The sequence below is a fragment of the Pteropus medius genome, unplaced genomic scaffold (assembly GCF_902729225.1).
Source record: "Pteropus medius unplaced genomic scaffold, Ma_sr-lr_union100, whole genome shotgun sequence".
Classification (NCBI taxonomy): Eukaryota; Metazoa; Chordata; class Mammalia; order Chiroptera; family Pteropodidae; genus Pteropus; species Pteropus medius.
In genome coordinates this window covers 9647878-9664352 of record NW_024349224.1, presented here as the reverse complement: position 1 = coordinate 9664352, position 16475 = coordinate 9647878, and the positions used below count along the sequence as shown (strand labels likewise).

The 16475-nt window shown below is 46.3% G+C and overlaps 1 protein-coding gene across 1 annotated transcript in view; it reads right to left on the bottom strand.

Moving 5' to 3' along the window:
• Positions 1-6678: 6678 nt before the first annotated feature.
• The window catches only part of FA2H (fatty acid 2-hydroxylase), a 44499-nt gene continuing 34702 nt past the window's right edge, over positions 6679-16475 (bottom strand). The window contains 3 exon segments of the mRNA XM_039881074.1: positions 6679-8001; positions 9254-9506; positions 11034-11206. Coding sequence (XP_039737008.1) covers positions 7922-8001; positions 9254-9506; positions 11034-11206 — 506 coding nt within the window. The 3' untranslated portion in view covers positions 6679-7921.

Here is a 16475-nt window from a genome sequence, read left to right as displayed (position 1 = left end):
GGTCCCAGCCCAAGCAATTGGGCAAGGAAAAGAAATAAAATGCATGCAAATGGGAAAGGAAGAAGTAAAATTGTCTGTTTGCAGACAACATGATCTTCTATATAGAAAACCCCAAAGACTCTATTTAAAAAACTATTAGAACTAATAAACAAATTTAGTGTAGTTGCAGGATACAAAATAAACATACTAAAATCAGTTATGTTCCTATTCTAACAACAAACTATCTGAAAAGGAAATTAGGAAAACAATCCCATTTATAATAGCACCAAAAAGAATAAAATACTTAAGAATAAATTAATTAAGGAGGTGAAAGAATGGTACACTGAAAACTACAAAACCTTGTGAAGGAAATTAAACAAGACACATGAATGGAAAGGCATCCCATGTGCATAGATTGGAAGACTTAATGTTGTAAAAATGTCCATACTATCCCAAACAATGTACAGATTCAATGTAATCCCTATCAAAATCCCAAAGTCATTTTTTACAGAAACAGAAGAACAATTCTAAAATTAATACGGAACCACAAAAGATCATGAATAGACAAATTACTCTTGAAAAAGAAGGATGAAACTGGAAGAATCACACTTTCTGATTTCAAAATATATTACATAGCTACGATAATCAAAACAGTGTGGTACTGGCAAAAAGGCCAACAAATAGATCAGTGGAACAGAAGAGAGAGCCCAGAAAGAAATCCATACAAACTCTATATCCACATGCAAAAGAATTAAATTGGACTTTTATCTTACACCACATACAAAAAAATCAACCCAAAATGGGTTGAAGAATTGAACACGAGAACTGAAAGTATCAAAATTCTAGAAGAAGACATAAGGGAAAAACTTTGTGACATTGTGCTGGCATTGATTTAATATCAATGAATATGGCGCCAAGACCACAGGTAACAAAAACAAACAAGTAGGATTATATCAGACTAAAACATTTCAGGACAACAAAACAAACAATCAATAGAGTGAAAAGACAACCTATGGAATGGGAGAAAATATTTTCAAACCATATATTTGATAAGGTGTTAATCTCCAAAATATATAAGGAACTCCTACAACTCAACAGTAAAAAAACAAAACTAATAATCTGATGGAAAAAAATGGGCTAAGGATTGAATAGATACTTCTCCAAAGAAGACATATAAATGACCAACAGGTACATGAAAAATGCTCCCCATTATTAGTTATTAGGGAGATGCAAATCAAAACCACAATGAGATATCATCTCATACCTGTCAGGATAGCCATTATTAAAAAAAAAAAAAATCCAAAAGACGAGTATTGGTGAAGATGTGAAAAAATTGGAATCCTTGCATACTATTGGTGGAAATGCAAAATGTGCAGTCACTATGGAAAACAATACCGAGGGTTCTCAAAAAATTAAAAGTAGAACTACTGTATCATGTAGTAATCCCACTTCTGGGTATTTATCCAAAAGAATTGAAATCAGGATCTCAAAGAGGTAACACTTTTATGTTCATTGCCATACTATTCAAAATAGCTAAGATATGAAAACAACCTAAATGTCCATCAACAGATGAATGGATAAAGAAAATGTGGTATACATATAATAGCATACTATCCAGCTTTTAAAAAGAAGGAAACTCTGCAATACGCAACAACATGGATGAAATTTGAGGACGTTATGCTAAATGAAATAAGACAAATACTACGTGACTCTACTTATATGAGATATCTAGTCAAATTCATAGAATCAAAAACTGGAATGGTGATTGCCAGGGGCTGGGAAGAGAGGGAAACAAGAAGTTACTAATCAATGGGCATAAAGTCAAGAACGATGAATAAACTCTAGAGATCTATAACATTGTACTTATAGTCAACAATGATATATTGTACACTTAAAAACTTGTCAAGAGGGTAGATCTCATGTTAACTGTCCTTTTCACAATAAAAAAGAAATAAATAGGACTATAAGAGAATACTATGAACAATCTTATGCAAACCAATTAGATAACACAAACAAGATAGACAAAGTCCTAGACACACAAATTACAAAACTGACTCAAGAAGAAATAGAAAATCTAAAGAGACCTATAACAAGTAAGGAAATTGAGTCAGTAATCAAAACCCTCCCAACAGAGAGAAGTCCAGGCCGGATGGCTTCACTGGTGAATTTTACCAATCATCTCAAAATGATTTAATGCCAATCTTTTTCAAACTCTTCCAAAAGTAGAAAAGGAGAGAAAACTTCCTAACCCATTTTATGAGGCCAGCATTACCCTGATACCAAAGCCAAACAAGGACATCACAAAAAAGAAAAATACAAACCGTTATCAGTGACAAATATAGATGCAAAAATCCTCAACAAAATACTAGAAAACTGAATCCTAAAATATATTAAAGGATTACACACCATGACCGAAGAAGATTTATTCCAGGAATGCAAGGGTGGCTCAACATGTGAAATCAATACAATATACCACATTAATAAAACAAAAGGAAAAACCCACATGATCATCTCGATTGATGCAGAAAAAAAAAACATTTGACAAAATGTAACACCCTTTCATGATGAAAACACTCAGCAAACCAGGGACAGAAGGGAAAGTCTGCACACGATAAAGGACATGTATGAAAAACCCACAGCTAACATCATACCTAATGGTGAAAGACTGAAAGCTTCCTCCCAAGATCAGGAACAAGATAAAGATACTTCTTCATTTTCACCACTATTATTCACTATTTTACTGGAAGGTCTAGTCAGAGCAATCAATTAGTCAAGAAAAAAAAAAAAGCATCCAAACTAGATAAGAAGTTAAAACTATGTTCACAGATGACATAACCTTGTATGTAGAAAACTCAAAGAATCCGTAAAAAATTGTTATAGTTAATAAATGAATTCAGCAGCGTTTCATGATACAAGATTAACGCATAAAAATCAGTTGTTTTATACACCAGCAATGAAAAATACAAAAAGAAATTAAGAAAACAATTCCATTTACAATAGCAGCCAAAAGAATAAAATATTTAGGAATAAATGTAACCAAGTAGGCAAAGAAACCTGCACACAGAAAACCACAGAACATTGCTGAAATGAAGAACTAACAAACGGACCTCACTCTCCTCTATCCCTCCAATCTGTTGTCAGTGCCTGTATTTGCAGAACTGGCAGCCAATGAGCAAAAGAATACACTGTTACAGTTTACACAGAACAGCCTCACGGAGTTCTGGGTGGGATGGGCAGAGATGGAGAGTGAATCTGGAGAGCAAATGGAAGATATTTAGCATATGTAATAATTCTAGTGTCTGATGTCTTTGTGGGTGCATATCCATTGCATGTTTGTTTGTTTTTATCAGCTTGTACTCATGATGCCTTCTTTCCTTGTGTGTTTTGTTTTGATTTGTTTTGTTTTTATCATGAGCTTATAGTCCTTGAAATTTTATCTGTAGGAATTTTTTGAAGCCTGGATTGAAGTTATATTTCTCCATAGAAATTTGTGTTTCTTCTGAGAGCCTTGTGGCTTTACCAGCCAGGGATATTTTATGCCAAATTTTTGACTTGAGCTGTTTCAGACTACCCAGTTTGCATGAATTCAGGCTTTAGACCTCCATGAGGGCCATGGTTTTGGTTCTATATTCTCAAAAGAGCCTTTCTCTGCTCCATGAAGGCAATTTTACTCGCAATGCCCTAGAAGGTGGGTTTATTTCTGGTTCAGTCCTACATTGAAGACAGGACTGTGGGGTCTGGAGCAGACATATCTGATGATCTTTGCTATATCCCTTCTGGTCATATCCATCTCTGGTGTTAACCTCAGTTGTGGTGGAAGCTTCTGCGTCTCAGCTCTGATTTTAGCCGCAGTTCTGGTGGATAGTTCCTAGCGAACTCACACACAACTGTACGGACTGTATCCCATTTCAAATGCACACATCCACCTTCCTGCATCTGCTCCAGGACCTTTGCCGAAGGTAAGGAATCTGGTTGGCTTACATGGCAGGACAGCCCACAAGTGAGGAGGGAGTTGACACCCTGGAAGACAATCCTTAACCAATAGAAGAAACTGGTGGATACATGTTTCAGACTCTTGTCCTTCAGGTGACCCGTGCTGGCAGGTATTCTGTCTGCTTCTCAAGATGCCCCTGCAGAATCTGTACACTTAACCTCACATTCTCTCCTCATATGGCTCCCCGACTTTCCTTTTTAGTCCTTCTCAATCTCTCCTAATTTCTGCAGTCACCTCCCGAATGAACTGCCTGCATCCATGTTCTCATTGTAGGTTTTGTTTTTTTAGGGAACCTAGATGAAGACAGGATCTCCCCACTTTATGCTTTTGCCAAAACAAGATTTTTTTCTTCGTTTTCTTACCGCTTCTTCTTTTTTCCTGCTACAAGCTTGTAAGGTGTCTCAGATGGAGTGAAGATGACAGTTCTGGCATTTTCCAAATTTCACATTCATCCTGTAGCATCCTTAATAGATAACATTTATTCATTGGGCTGTTAACACCTAACTAGTCCAATTTTTGCAGCCATCATATCTTTAAGGAAAGTTAGAACTGAAAAGTTCATGAACATAGTTATAGTTTCTTCTCAGAAATGGTAGATGAGACAAAACAGTAAGTCAAGAGAACAGGTAAGGTGGAAAAGTGCTGGAATTTTACAATCACAGACACCTTGATTCCAAGAGCCACTGTGAGGGCAGTCATAGCGGGCAGAGCCTGATACTGTCACCAGAGGGCAGCAGAGGCAAGGGACCAGGTGGAGAAGGCAAGACCAAATCATGTAACCAGCCAGAGATCTGATAGAGGCAAGACTAACATTTACTGGGGCCTGTTACAAGTTGGGCATTGTACTGGCACAATAAGAAGTAGTACAAAGTTCAAAGGCAGAGATAGGAGGCCAGAGCCAATGGAAAAGTGGAATAAAGTCCAGTTAAGAGGGCAGTTCTTCAGGTCAACCAGGAAATGCCCAAAGACAGCATGTGTGGAAGTACAATGCCAGAAATAAATAGAATGGCTAAGGACCCATCTTCTGCCAGGGCAGCTGGACTGTTGCTACAGAACCAGGTAAGGTAAATTGTTAGGACCATTGAGAGTCACTCAACCTGCATATTTACTTTACACCGATCAGAATTTAAATGGCTTTTACCTGAGCAAACATGAAATACACATAATCGCATGCCATAAGTTCCAGGCTTTCCCCTATGCTAGATGTGTTGGTATTTTGATAATGTCCCATGTTTGCTTTAGACTCTTACTTGTGTCTCTTGCACTGGATAAAATTCTCTGACTCTACCAGATGGTCACCAAGTACGGACTGCACCATGAGCACCAACTGGCTTGAGGTTAAGGGCTATGGCACTTCCTACATTCTTCTCTTCTGTAAGGTGGGGTTCACTCCCTCTTCCAAAGGCCTTGTGGAAATCCCTAACCCCCTGGGAAGTTACAGCAGGCACAGCAGGAAGCTCTGGGGGAACCTGTCCAGGGTTCACTCAGTGGACCTTTTCATTAATAAGTCGGTTTAGTTTTGTGGGTCTTTTCCTCCTAAATCTTCTCATTACCATGCTACAAACTTACTTAGATTTTGGCATTTCATATTAGTTCTTTTTCATTCCTTTTCAATGGTTTTTTTTTTTTCTCCAATTAATTTTTTTCTCAAACTTGCTCAATTTAAGACATTTCTCTGGTGGACCTGCATATTCACACCTGGTTGATCTCTTCCTTTGCTTCTTTTTGTTTCTTCCTTCTCCTTGGGTGCGATGCTCCGTGATCAGATTTCCAGTGCCAGCTAGGAAGTGGAGGTAGTGATCTCTGCCGTGTGAATGGCCCAATTCCAGTGATAGATTCCAGAAGCTTCAGGGATGGGCCGTTCAGACAGGTGGCACTTATCTTCAGGCTAGGAGCTGCAGGGATAAAGCCACCACGTGGCTGCCAGAGCAAGGAGAGGCAGCAGGGGTGGGGACTACCCCACGTGGGCCAGAAGCTCTCCAATGTTAGTTCACTTCTGCTGCTGCTTCTGAGTCTGCCCCTGTGTCTGTATCCTTGGGCGGGCAAATCCAGAGCCCACCTCTGCCAGGCTGACTGAATTAAACCCTGAACGTCGAAGACTTGAATCTGTATTTTGACGGGTTCTTCGGGTGGTTCCTCTGGTGTAGTAGTGGCTGAGGAGACATCCTGAGAAACTGATTCACCAAGACTGAGCTGGCCTGAAGTTCTAGTTCCCACTATGGGTATTTGTTGCTAGAACCTTCCTTCTTTGTTTTAGGAAAGGCAACGGGAATCTCAGGTGGGGTCTGATCGATTTCCCAGTGGTGTACCAAGGCAGTTGATGGAAGTGACACTCTCTACCCTCCACGTGCAGGCAGTGAGGGGAGATGCTATCTGCAGGGAATTTTAAAACAGTGATAAAACCAAGTAAGAAAATGAGAGTTGGTCAGCTTTTTATCATCGCCATGCCCCAGCAAGTCTATGCAACCTGGTCAGTGATAAATCCTTCTCCCTGCCGGACCGACCACCCCCATCTCCTCCCCTACGATGAAATCCGGTGAGTCAAATCAATGAGTAGCAATTAATCTTTGTTGGTTTCTTTTTCAATGTTTTTATTTTTCAAAATATACAATTTATTTACACCTTTATTTCACAACTGTAGTTTGTATATTTATTCCAAAATCTTTAAATAACTCCACAGTAAACAGTACAAATCACAGGATCGGTCAAACTGCTTCTCTTTAGCCTTTATGCTCATCGAGTTTTTTTTTTTTTTCTTTTAAGTTTCAAGTAGTAACGGTTTGTGGGTAAGAAGGGAACAAAAATAGGACAGAATTTTTACATAAGTTCGACATGTAGGATTAGAAAGGGCGATCTGAGCAGCTACTTGGTCTGGGGCCAGACCAAGAGCGTTTATATAGTTTATAAATAAGACCCTCTTACAAGCAGCGAGGGTTTTGGTTATAAGGAAAAAGGGGCTGGAACCTCATCTGCTGAGGGGTGCACAGAAGCAAAGGCGGAGGGAGGTAAGGCACCACATAAAGGCTCCTTCTTGGCTTGAGGAGGCACTGGCTGGAAGGATCCTGAGTGAGGGGGCCCACCTGTGCCAGGTGGAGGTCAAGAATGGCTGGGGATAGGGTAGGGCCTCCACCCTTGGAGAGGCCTCTTTAGCCTTTGTTGGAGAAAAGCTTTGAGATCCTGGAGGCAGGGAAGAGATGGCTAGAGCAGCTGGTGGTTCCTAAAAGGGCCTGGGCTCCCACCAGCCTCGAGGCCGCTGCCAGCTCCCCGTGGCCCACCTGCACAGGCAGGTGAGGGCCAGGCTTGTGGGGGCTGGATGTGTCTCAGCTGGAGGCATCTGGCGGCAGAGCTGGCATTTGTGATTGGCAGTGGACAAAGGCACTGCCCTGGGATCTCGGGTGGCCTGTGGGAGGCATCATGCTGTCTCTTCTTGTGAGAGCCCTTCATTCACCTCAGTGTTCTCCACTCATCAGGAGAAGAGCCAGGGCCATCGAATTGACCCCAGGAAGGGAAGGTGGGGAAGACTAGGGCCAGAGGCCCCACAGACCCTCCTCCTGCTGTGAACAATGGCAGCTCTATAGTAGGGGGCGGCCCCCAGGGAGCCCAAGATGCTAAGACACAGGTGGGACACGGGCCTGTCAGGGAGTCACAGGGGTCCGCTTCCTTCATTCCCCTTGGGGTTGATATCGTTGGCCAGGTCCTAAAGCAGTCCTGTGGGCTAAGGCTCTGGGCAGGGATGCTGCAGGAAAGAGCTAGTCCCTGAGGACCATTTGGCCACCAAGGGGACGTGACCCCCCTGGAGTGAATCAGGAGGCCAGTCTCAGTTTTCAGGGTCCCCCCAGCACCTTCGCCAAGGCCAAGGGCCGGACAAAGCCCATCCTGCCTGGCCAAGCAAACCTTCTTCGCAGGGTCTGGATGGAGTGAGGGGGACAGCGGCAGGGCTGGGAGTTGTCACTGCATCTTCGGGTGGGGTTCTTCCGGCATAAGGGTGTGGAAAAAGTAATCCCAAAATTTAGTGCTGATGCCAAATCCTAGAGAGGGAGACGAATGGGGAGAAGATGAGGCACTGTGGAAGTTGGTGGGAAAATCTTCTAAGGAGGGGGGCCAGGGTAGGGCCGGCGCTCAGGAAGATTTTAACATGTCCCCGTTGGCCTTCCCAATTCTCGGGGCCATCCTGACAGAAGTCAGGAGCAGAGCACCTGTGCTTCTAGTCTCCCAAGGATGCCATTGGAATAAGGCCAAATTCCTTACGTGGCCTGACTTGCTGGGAGAGCCGGGCCCCAGCCTGCCTCTGCCTCCCCGTCTCTCATACTTCAGCTCCTTCTTTCTCCTTCGTGACGCCAAGTTTGTTCCTGCTTCAAAGTTTTGCACCTGTTGCTCCTGAGGTGCTCTTCCCCCAAACATCAGATGCTGGCTTCTCTTAAGTTAGGTCTCAGCTCTATTGACATCTCGCTGGACCACTCTGTCTAGCGCTCTGCTTTCCAACATGATCACCACTAGCCCGCGTGACTGCTGAGCACTGGAAATGTGGCTAGACCTACAGAGGGACTAAATTCTTAATTTCATTTAGTTTTAATGAACCTAAATTTCAATTTAAAAACTTACACTCGATTTGGTTACTGGAAAGCTTTTCAGCACATTCAGATCAACGCAGGTATGTGAATCTACATTTTTTACTATAAATTTTATAAACTCTAAATACAGATCAAATATTTCCTGTGAAAATTTAGCACCTGAATTGATATGTGCTGTAAGTGCAAAATGCACACTGGACATCAAAGAATTAATACAAGAAAAAGAATGTAAAATATCTCACTGACGATATTTTATATTAATTGTATGTTGAAATGATAATATTTTGGTTATACTGTCTTAACAGAATATACTATTCAAATTAATTTCTCCCTTTTATTTTTACTTGCTAATGTGGCTAAAAGAAAATTTAAAAATCACATCTGTGACTTGCATATTTTATTAGACAGAGCTGGACTTCCCCCCTAACTTATATAGTTCCTCTAACATCATCTTGCTTTATTTTCTTTGTGGCGCTTATCACTGTCTCAAATTCTTTGCTATTAATTGATTTCCTTGTTTGTCTTTCTCTGCATAGCCCTCCACCCCCTACACACACCACAGAGTAGGATGGGGGCCCCAGGTTTGCCTTGCTGCCTCTGTATCCCCCGTACCGAGAACAATGCCTGGCCCTTGGTAGGGGCTTAATGGTAGCTGTCCAATAAATAAACGAACGAACGAGAGAGGCTGGACGTGTTGGCCGGTCCTCACCTGACTTCTGATGTGCAAAGTGATGCTTGACGTGATGGGCCTTCATGTTGTACAGGTAGGAGCCTTTGTGAGGTGAGCCGAAGTGCAAGTAGTAATGGGTCATGTCGTAGAGGACGTAGCCCAGGAGGCCCCCAGAAAACACGGTGCCCCCCACTGCCTCGGGCAGGAGGAGCTGTAAGACTGCGTAGAAGAAGGCAATCACCAGAGAAGCTGGCGCCAGGGGGAAGACCAGGCGGGACTCATCGAAGGGTGCCTGTGGACGGAGAGGCTCAGTGTCAGAACGCAGCCTGGGGCCTGCCCGTGGTCACAGCAGAGGCCTCTCCTCGGAGGATGAGGTCAGAGCAGCCCAGACATCCCAGTGGTGGGGGGCAGCGCCTGTCACGGGTAGGCTTGGCACTTCCAGGGGCTGCGGGGAAAGCAGGCTACCACGCCAGAAAGCCCTAGAGAAACTGTCCCACTCCCAAGCCAGGCTGGGACCTGAAACGCTGTCCACCAACACTGAGGTGGATGTGATGTGGGCACGATGCTCACGGGTCACAGTCCTGCTTTATGTTCAAGAGGCCACTTTGGCTCTGGAATTTGTCAGATGCTAGAGAGGAGCCCCACCACCAAACGCTAGGTGGGGCACTTAGACTGAGCCCTGATGTTGTCTGGGAGGGTGACGCATGGGCGAGCTGAAGTTAATGAGGCTTCACGTGGAGGGATGATGCATGGTGTTAACATGTTTTCCCGACCCTAACGGGAGCCCTTCTTTGTTCCCAGGTGTGTGGGGTGAGGGGGGCGGGAGAGTGTGGTGTTATCACATAACCGCGAAAGACAGGCCTTAGGCTCTGGAGCTTCAAAAGCTAAAGGCCTGGCATAGAGGTAAGATTTTAGACTGCTTCGTGAGTATTCTAAGAGACAGACCCTCTCTGGGCTGGAAGAGAAGACAGAGAAAGAAGGCAGGCAATAGTCGTAGAGCGATATGCTGGCGAGGTCCTCCCTCCCGTCAGACCTGGAGCAACAGGAACGCGTGTGCCTGAAAACCAGCTCCTGGAAACAGAAGGAAGGAAGGATGGAGAGAGGGAGGGAAGGAGGGAGGGAGGGAGAGAGGTGAGAGGAATGCCTGGGACAGGCTGGGAACACCACAGGGTAAGGACAGGGAAACGCAGCTTCCTCGGGGCAGAGCCAGCTTCCAGTCCCAGGCACTGGGACCATCATGTTGCCCTCGAAGAGCCCCGGGGTGGAGGGTGGTTGAGAGCACCGACTCTGGAGTCCAAAGAATGGGGCGCAAGGTCCTGACTGTGCCGGGTGTGACCTTGGGCGAGTTCCTGAGTTTCCTAACTTCCCGAGCCTCAGTTTGCTGCTCTGGAATGGGGAGAACTGCAGCACCATCTTCAGAAGGAAGCTCCACAAGGACAGTGGCTTTTGACTCTTCTGTTCAGTGGTATCTAGAACAGTGCCTGACACAGAGTAAGCACCCGGGGAACATTTGTTGAATGAATGAATGAATGAATGAATGAACGAACGAACGAATGAACGAACGAACGAATGAGCGAGGTGTTGTAGGATTAACGATGATACATAAAATGTACCTGCAGAGTGCCTGGGGTTAATAAATGGCATATAGACACACGCGCTCACTCTGCCCACGCCAGGCCAGATCAGGATCCAGGCCTCCCTCTGAGCAACATCAAATGCACCGAGTTCCTCCTGTTGGTCACCTGACTCCCAGAAAGACTGGCAGCTCCTGTGAGCTGGTGACAGACGCAGGGCCCCGGGGGGAGCCTGCCCTGCTCACCTTGTGGTGCTGGCCGTGCAAGATGAAGTGCAGCGTGATGAGGTAATAGCTGTCGCTGGGGGGCTTCATGTGGAACAGGAAGCGGTGGATGAGGTACTCGATTAGGCTCCAGAGGAGCATCCCCAGCACGAAGAGGCCCGGGAACACAGACTCCGGTATGGCTACTGAGTACTCTGCGGGGTGGCAACAGAGAGAGGAGGTCAGGACAGACAGCCCCAGGGGGCGACAATGCCTGGTGGCTCCAGACATCCTATCCTGCCACCCCGTCACCTGGGGAGCTGCTGCCCTCTGTCCAGCAGCTATGGGACAAGGCCACACTACTGGGGCTCCTGGGTCAGAATGGGAAGGAGGCTGTACTGGGCTTGGAGGGGTCCTTTAAGGGAACGATGGGGCCACAGGCCAGAGATCTGAGATCTGAGATCTTCCTTAGAGGGACTAAGAGCAGCAGCTGTGGCCCGCACTGGACCTTTGCCTGGTGTCATGGTCTGAATGTGTCCCTTCGAAATTTATACGTTGAAAGCTAACCCCCAAGGTGATGGTATTAAGAGGTGGGGCCTTTGGGAGGTTAGTAGCGCATAAGGGTGGGGCCCTCATGAATAGGATTAGTACCCTTATGAAAGAGGGCCCACAGAGCTCTCTTCCCCTTTCGGCCATGTGAGGATACAACACAAAGTCTGTGACCTGGAAGAGGGCCCTCACCTGACCAGGCTGTTACCCTGACCTTGGACTTCTGGGTTCCAGAACTGGGAGCAATGCATTTCCGTTGTTTATAAGCCACCCAGTCTGTGAAGTTTTGTTAACAGCCGTCCGAATGTGGCTCAGACCCCTGAGAAGGATGACCTTGCCTCGGTGGCATGACGGGGAGGGAGGGATGATCCCAATAAAGTCAGTAGAGCTAGGGGGTCATCGATGAAAAATGTTAATGACCAGGGACACAGGGGGTTAGAAGGGACAGGAAAACCCAAGAAGAGAAATCTCAATGGTTGAGACCTGAAATCATAGCACATGAGGAAGACTAAAAAAACAAAACAAAACAAAACAAAACAAAACGAAACAAAACCGGATGATTGACCTGGAGACTGGAAGACCGGAGAGATGTAATTGTCATGCAGTGGGGGGTTCCCAACACCCAAGCCTGATGCTGGGCTGCAGGCCTTGAGGCTCTCATTCCTTTTATCTATGTCATTCATTTCTGATTTCATGGGGACTTCGGCTCTTGTCACTCTTTCCTCCATGTCTACCCTCACCCTCTTGGCTTTCCTTCTTTTCTCCACAAGCCAATGCTTTGGACACACTCTCTCTCCCTTTTTAAAAATAACCGCTTTATTGAACTATAACTCATACATCACACAATCCACTCACTTTAAGGACTCAAGTCAATGGTTTTTAATACATTCAGAGTTGCACAACCATCACCACAAGAAGAAACCCTGTATCTATCAGCAGTCACTCTCCATTTTCTCCAACCTCTGCTATGTCCCAGCCCCTGGAAGCCACGAGTCTACTTTCCATCTAAGGATTCGCCAATCTGGACATTTCATATAAATGGAATCCTACAATATGCAGTCTTTTATGACTGGCTCCTTTTACTCATAATATTTTCAAGGTTCATCCATACTATAGCATGTCAGGATTTCATTCCTTTTTACGGCTGAATAATAGTCCATTGTATGGCTATACCGCAGTTGTTCATCCACTTACCATCTGATGAACATCTGTGTTGTTTCTACTTTTTGGCTATTATGAGCAATGCTGCTATGAACATTCATGGATAAATTTTTGTGTGGGCACACGTTTTCAGTTGTCTTGGGTAATGCCTAAGAGTAGAATCACTGAGTCATATCGTACCTATGTTTGACCTTTCAATGAACCACCAAGCTGTTTTCCAGAGACAGCCATTCCCTCTCGACCTTCACTCTCTCACTACCCCATGAACTCCCAGCCCTGGATCAGTACAAGAACTGCCTCTTCAGCCACCCCTAAGCTACTGAGCATGGAGGGAGAGTTGTATGGCCCTGGGTGTGGTGCCTCAACCTCAGCTAGATCCTTTTATGTCTCCAGGCTCAGGTCTCGTCCGGCCTGCCCTCAAACATCCCCCATCTCCTTCCACCCAGCCTCCTACTTCACGGAGAAAAGAGGCTTTGGGGAGTATGAGAGGGAGGGAGAGAACGGCTCCCAACACATGCTCCCTTCCACCTTGAACCACATTCGGGCCCTCACCCTGGAACTTCCTTCTTGCTCCTCAGAAAAGAGGTGTGCCCCAGGCACTTGAGCACTGGATGAGGTGGGTAATAATAATAATGATAATGATAATGGGTGAGCACCTACCTGCTAGGCACTCTTCAAGTGTTTTACAGGGATTCACTCCAGCCTCACAAGGGAAGCCTCGTCATTGGCCACGTGAAAGAGGGTGTGGCCAGCTCACCCTGCTAGGCAGTGCCGAGCCCTCAGCCTCCTCCCTTCCCTCTGGGGATCTTTGACTTCTCCTTCTCCCCTGGCTCTTCTGCTTGTCTTTAAGACTGTCCTATAACAGACTCTGTCCCTTCATAGCCAAGCCCACTGAAAAGGAAAGCTAGACTCAAGTCTCCACTGCTTCTCATGCGCTCGTCAAGCCCCCAAAGCCTGTCTTCTGTGAAGAAGAACTTCAAAGGCCATTCAGGATGTATTTCTTGCCAGATCTAAGTCATTTTTTCAATTCATCTCTAATTTGGCAGTGGCATACGACATCAGTGATCACTTTCTTCTTGAATCAGCAATCACGCAGGTTCATGAACATCCAGAGGTGAGCTGTTGGATTCCACAGTGTGAACCCACTGAAATGATATCCCAAATGATATATCTGTGTGCATTTTCTCTGGGGAGCGAGTCTACAACTTTTCAGATTCTCAAAGGATCTGGCTTGGGGCTTGAGAAATGGGGAGCAACTGCTCAGTGGGTACAGGGTTTCCTTATGGGGCGATGAAAATGCTTTGGAACTAGACAGAGACGGTGGTTCCGGAACACTGTAAATGTACTAAGTGCCACTGAATCGTTCATTTAAAATGGTTAATTTTATGTTATGTGAATTTCACCTCAATCAAAAAAATCTCTGTCAGGTCAGTTTACTGCTCTGAATCCCCCATTACCTTATCTCCACTGGCTCCAATGACTGCCTCGGCCTTCTAGGCCAACCCTGCGCATGCTGTGAAAGCCCTTCTAGGTGCCCCATTGCCTTCAGGCAAAGCCCAAATCCCCGACAGGGCACTCGAGGTTCCCCAAGACCTGACCCCACTGGCCACATCCCTGCCTTGTCTTCCTGTCACCATTGACTGGGGCCAAACCAAATTCCTTCCAGCTCCTTAGACGTACCATGTTCGCCCTCCTCCCCCGTAGCCTTGATTGTGCTCACGTTTCCTTCCCTGGAATTCCCTCCCTGCCTGCCTTCCCTGCGGAGATTCAGCCCATGCGTCTCCTCCTGAGAGGAGCCTCGCAGGTGCGCAGATGTGCGTTCGAGGCTCGGGCGCTGCCTCCACATCACCCTTTACCGACCGCACTGAACTGTGGCTGCGCTTTGACTCATTCATTCTTCCCCACTAGGTGATGAGCATTTTACGGGCAGAATGGGCCTTTCGTTTTAGGTCCCCAGGGCCTGGCACAGCAGGCGCTCAGACACTCGCTGGCAATTCATGGGCGAACATTAGCCTCTGAAGGGCTGTGTGGGATCAGGTTTCATCCGTGCTGGACCAAGGGTGGAACCAGGCCCAGAGAGAGGCAGCTTCTGGTTCTGAGTAAGGAAGCACTTCTGCAGGGGCGTGCCCAGTGTGTATGACCGCAGGTGGCTGCTGAGGAAAGAACGTCCAGGAAGGCAGGACAGGGAAGTGACTTTCCAGCTCTTTGGACCAGATCTGAGGCCCAGCCCCATTCTGATAAAATGGTTCCAAGTGACTCTGTGCAATGGGGAGATTTTTCATGCCTCAACTGGGAACTAACACGTGATGCAGCTAAGATTCAGTCCCCAACAGATCCATCTGTCTAAATAAGGTGTTAAGCCAGTCTGACATCTCTCATCGGTGGAGCCTGCTGTGTCCACATCTGGTATAACGTTCTTGCTTAACAATACTGCCTGCGAGTGGCCATTTGGACTCGGCTGGGCTGCTCAGGTTGGCCAGAGGCTCAGCTTCCAGGGAAGCCTTGATCCTCCAGGGTCCCACCAAACACATTCTGGTGAAGTGCGGAGAGCATGGGCTTTAGATTTGCAGACTTGGGTTCGAATCCTGGCTCTGCACCACCTACATGTTATCTCAACAGTGAAATATCCTACCCATCGTGAAGGACAGAGAGAATATAATACCTGATTGTGTGATAAGTATATATATAAGAAAAACAACGTATTACATATTAATACTTATACTAATATAATATCATATATAACAAGTAGCTACTATAATTTTTAAATATAATGAATCAAATTGCATCTAAGTTCTAACTCGCGATCCTACTCGTGCCCACCTTCTCTCGATTCTCCTTGGAGAGATCTGGAGGGTCCCTGGATGGGGGAGAGCTTCCCAGCTCCCTGGCCCCCACCCCAGAGTGCAGGAGCCCTTCCTTACTGCTTAGCTCTCTGTCAGCAGGGAAAGGAGCATTCCTGGCCCCAGACTTTAATCTTGACCTTCGCTGGGGCTCCCATGTGCAATGCCGTTGGAGACCTGCATCCCCACCTAGGATCACTAGGTTTCGGCCTGGCACTCACTCTAACTGGCTCCCAGGCACTGCTCTGGGGGCCATTCTGAATGAGCAGAACCTCTCTTGCTTTCCAAAACACTTTCACGCACACGTCTAGGAATTGCAGCCTTAAAGTGGTATCTACATTCAGCTTCCACTGCTTCTCGGCACCAGGCTCTTCTGCATTGATTCCGGTTCACTCTTCGTTCGGCAGCTGTGCTGTGACTCTGCTCAGCCTCCCTATGCCTTGTCCTGTGGCAATTATTTTCTCTGCCGGGGGCCTGTGCCTTGCACGATGAGCTGGAGGATGAGGGAGGTATGTGGAGACATAACTCTCATACCACCACTGCTGGCCTCATGGTCACAGGCTCTACACTGGACCTTTATTAAACAGCACATCTCAGCTCTCTGCAGAGGCCTGCGGTTCTGACTGAGCCCTCCCTGCTGTGCAGAAGAGTCCCTCCTATAGGTCAAGTCTCCGCCCGCCCCCTCACCCCAGCATCACCCCTGTCGGACCATCCGCAGGACCTGGTACCGAGTGGCATCTCTAGAGGAATCCTGCAGAGGGACCTGGGCCAAAGCTCTGGCATCCCCCTTCCCCCTCCAGCCACCAGCCCTGGCTGCACTGCTACTGTTGGTGATTGTTAGGGAAGAGCCGGGCGGACAGTGGGCGATTCAGTTCACAGGCCTTCAGAGCAACAAGCCCTGTGCTGTGCCTGAACTATTTAGCGTGGGCTGAAA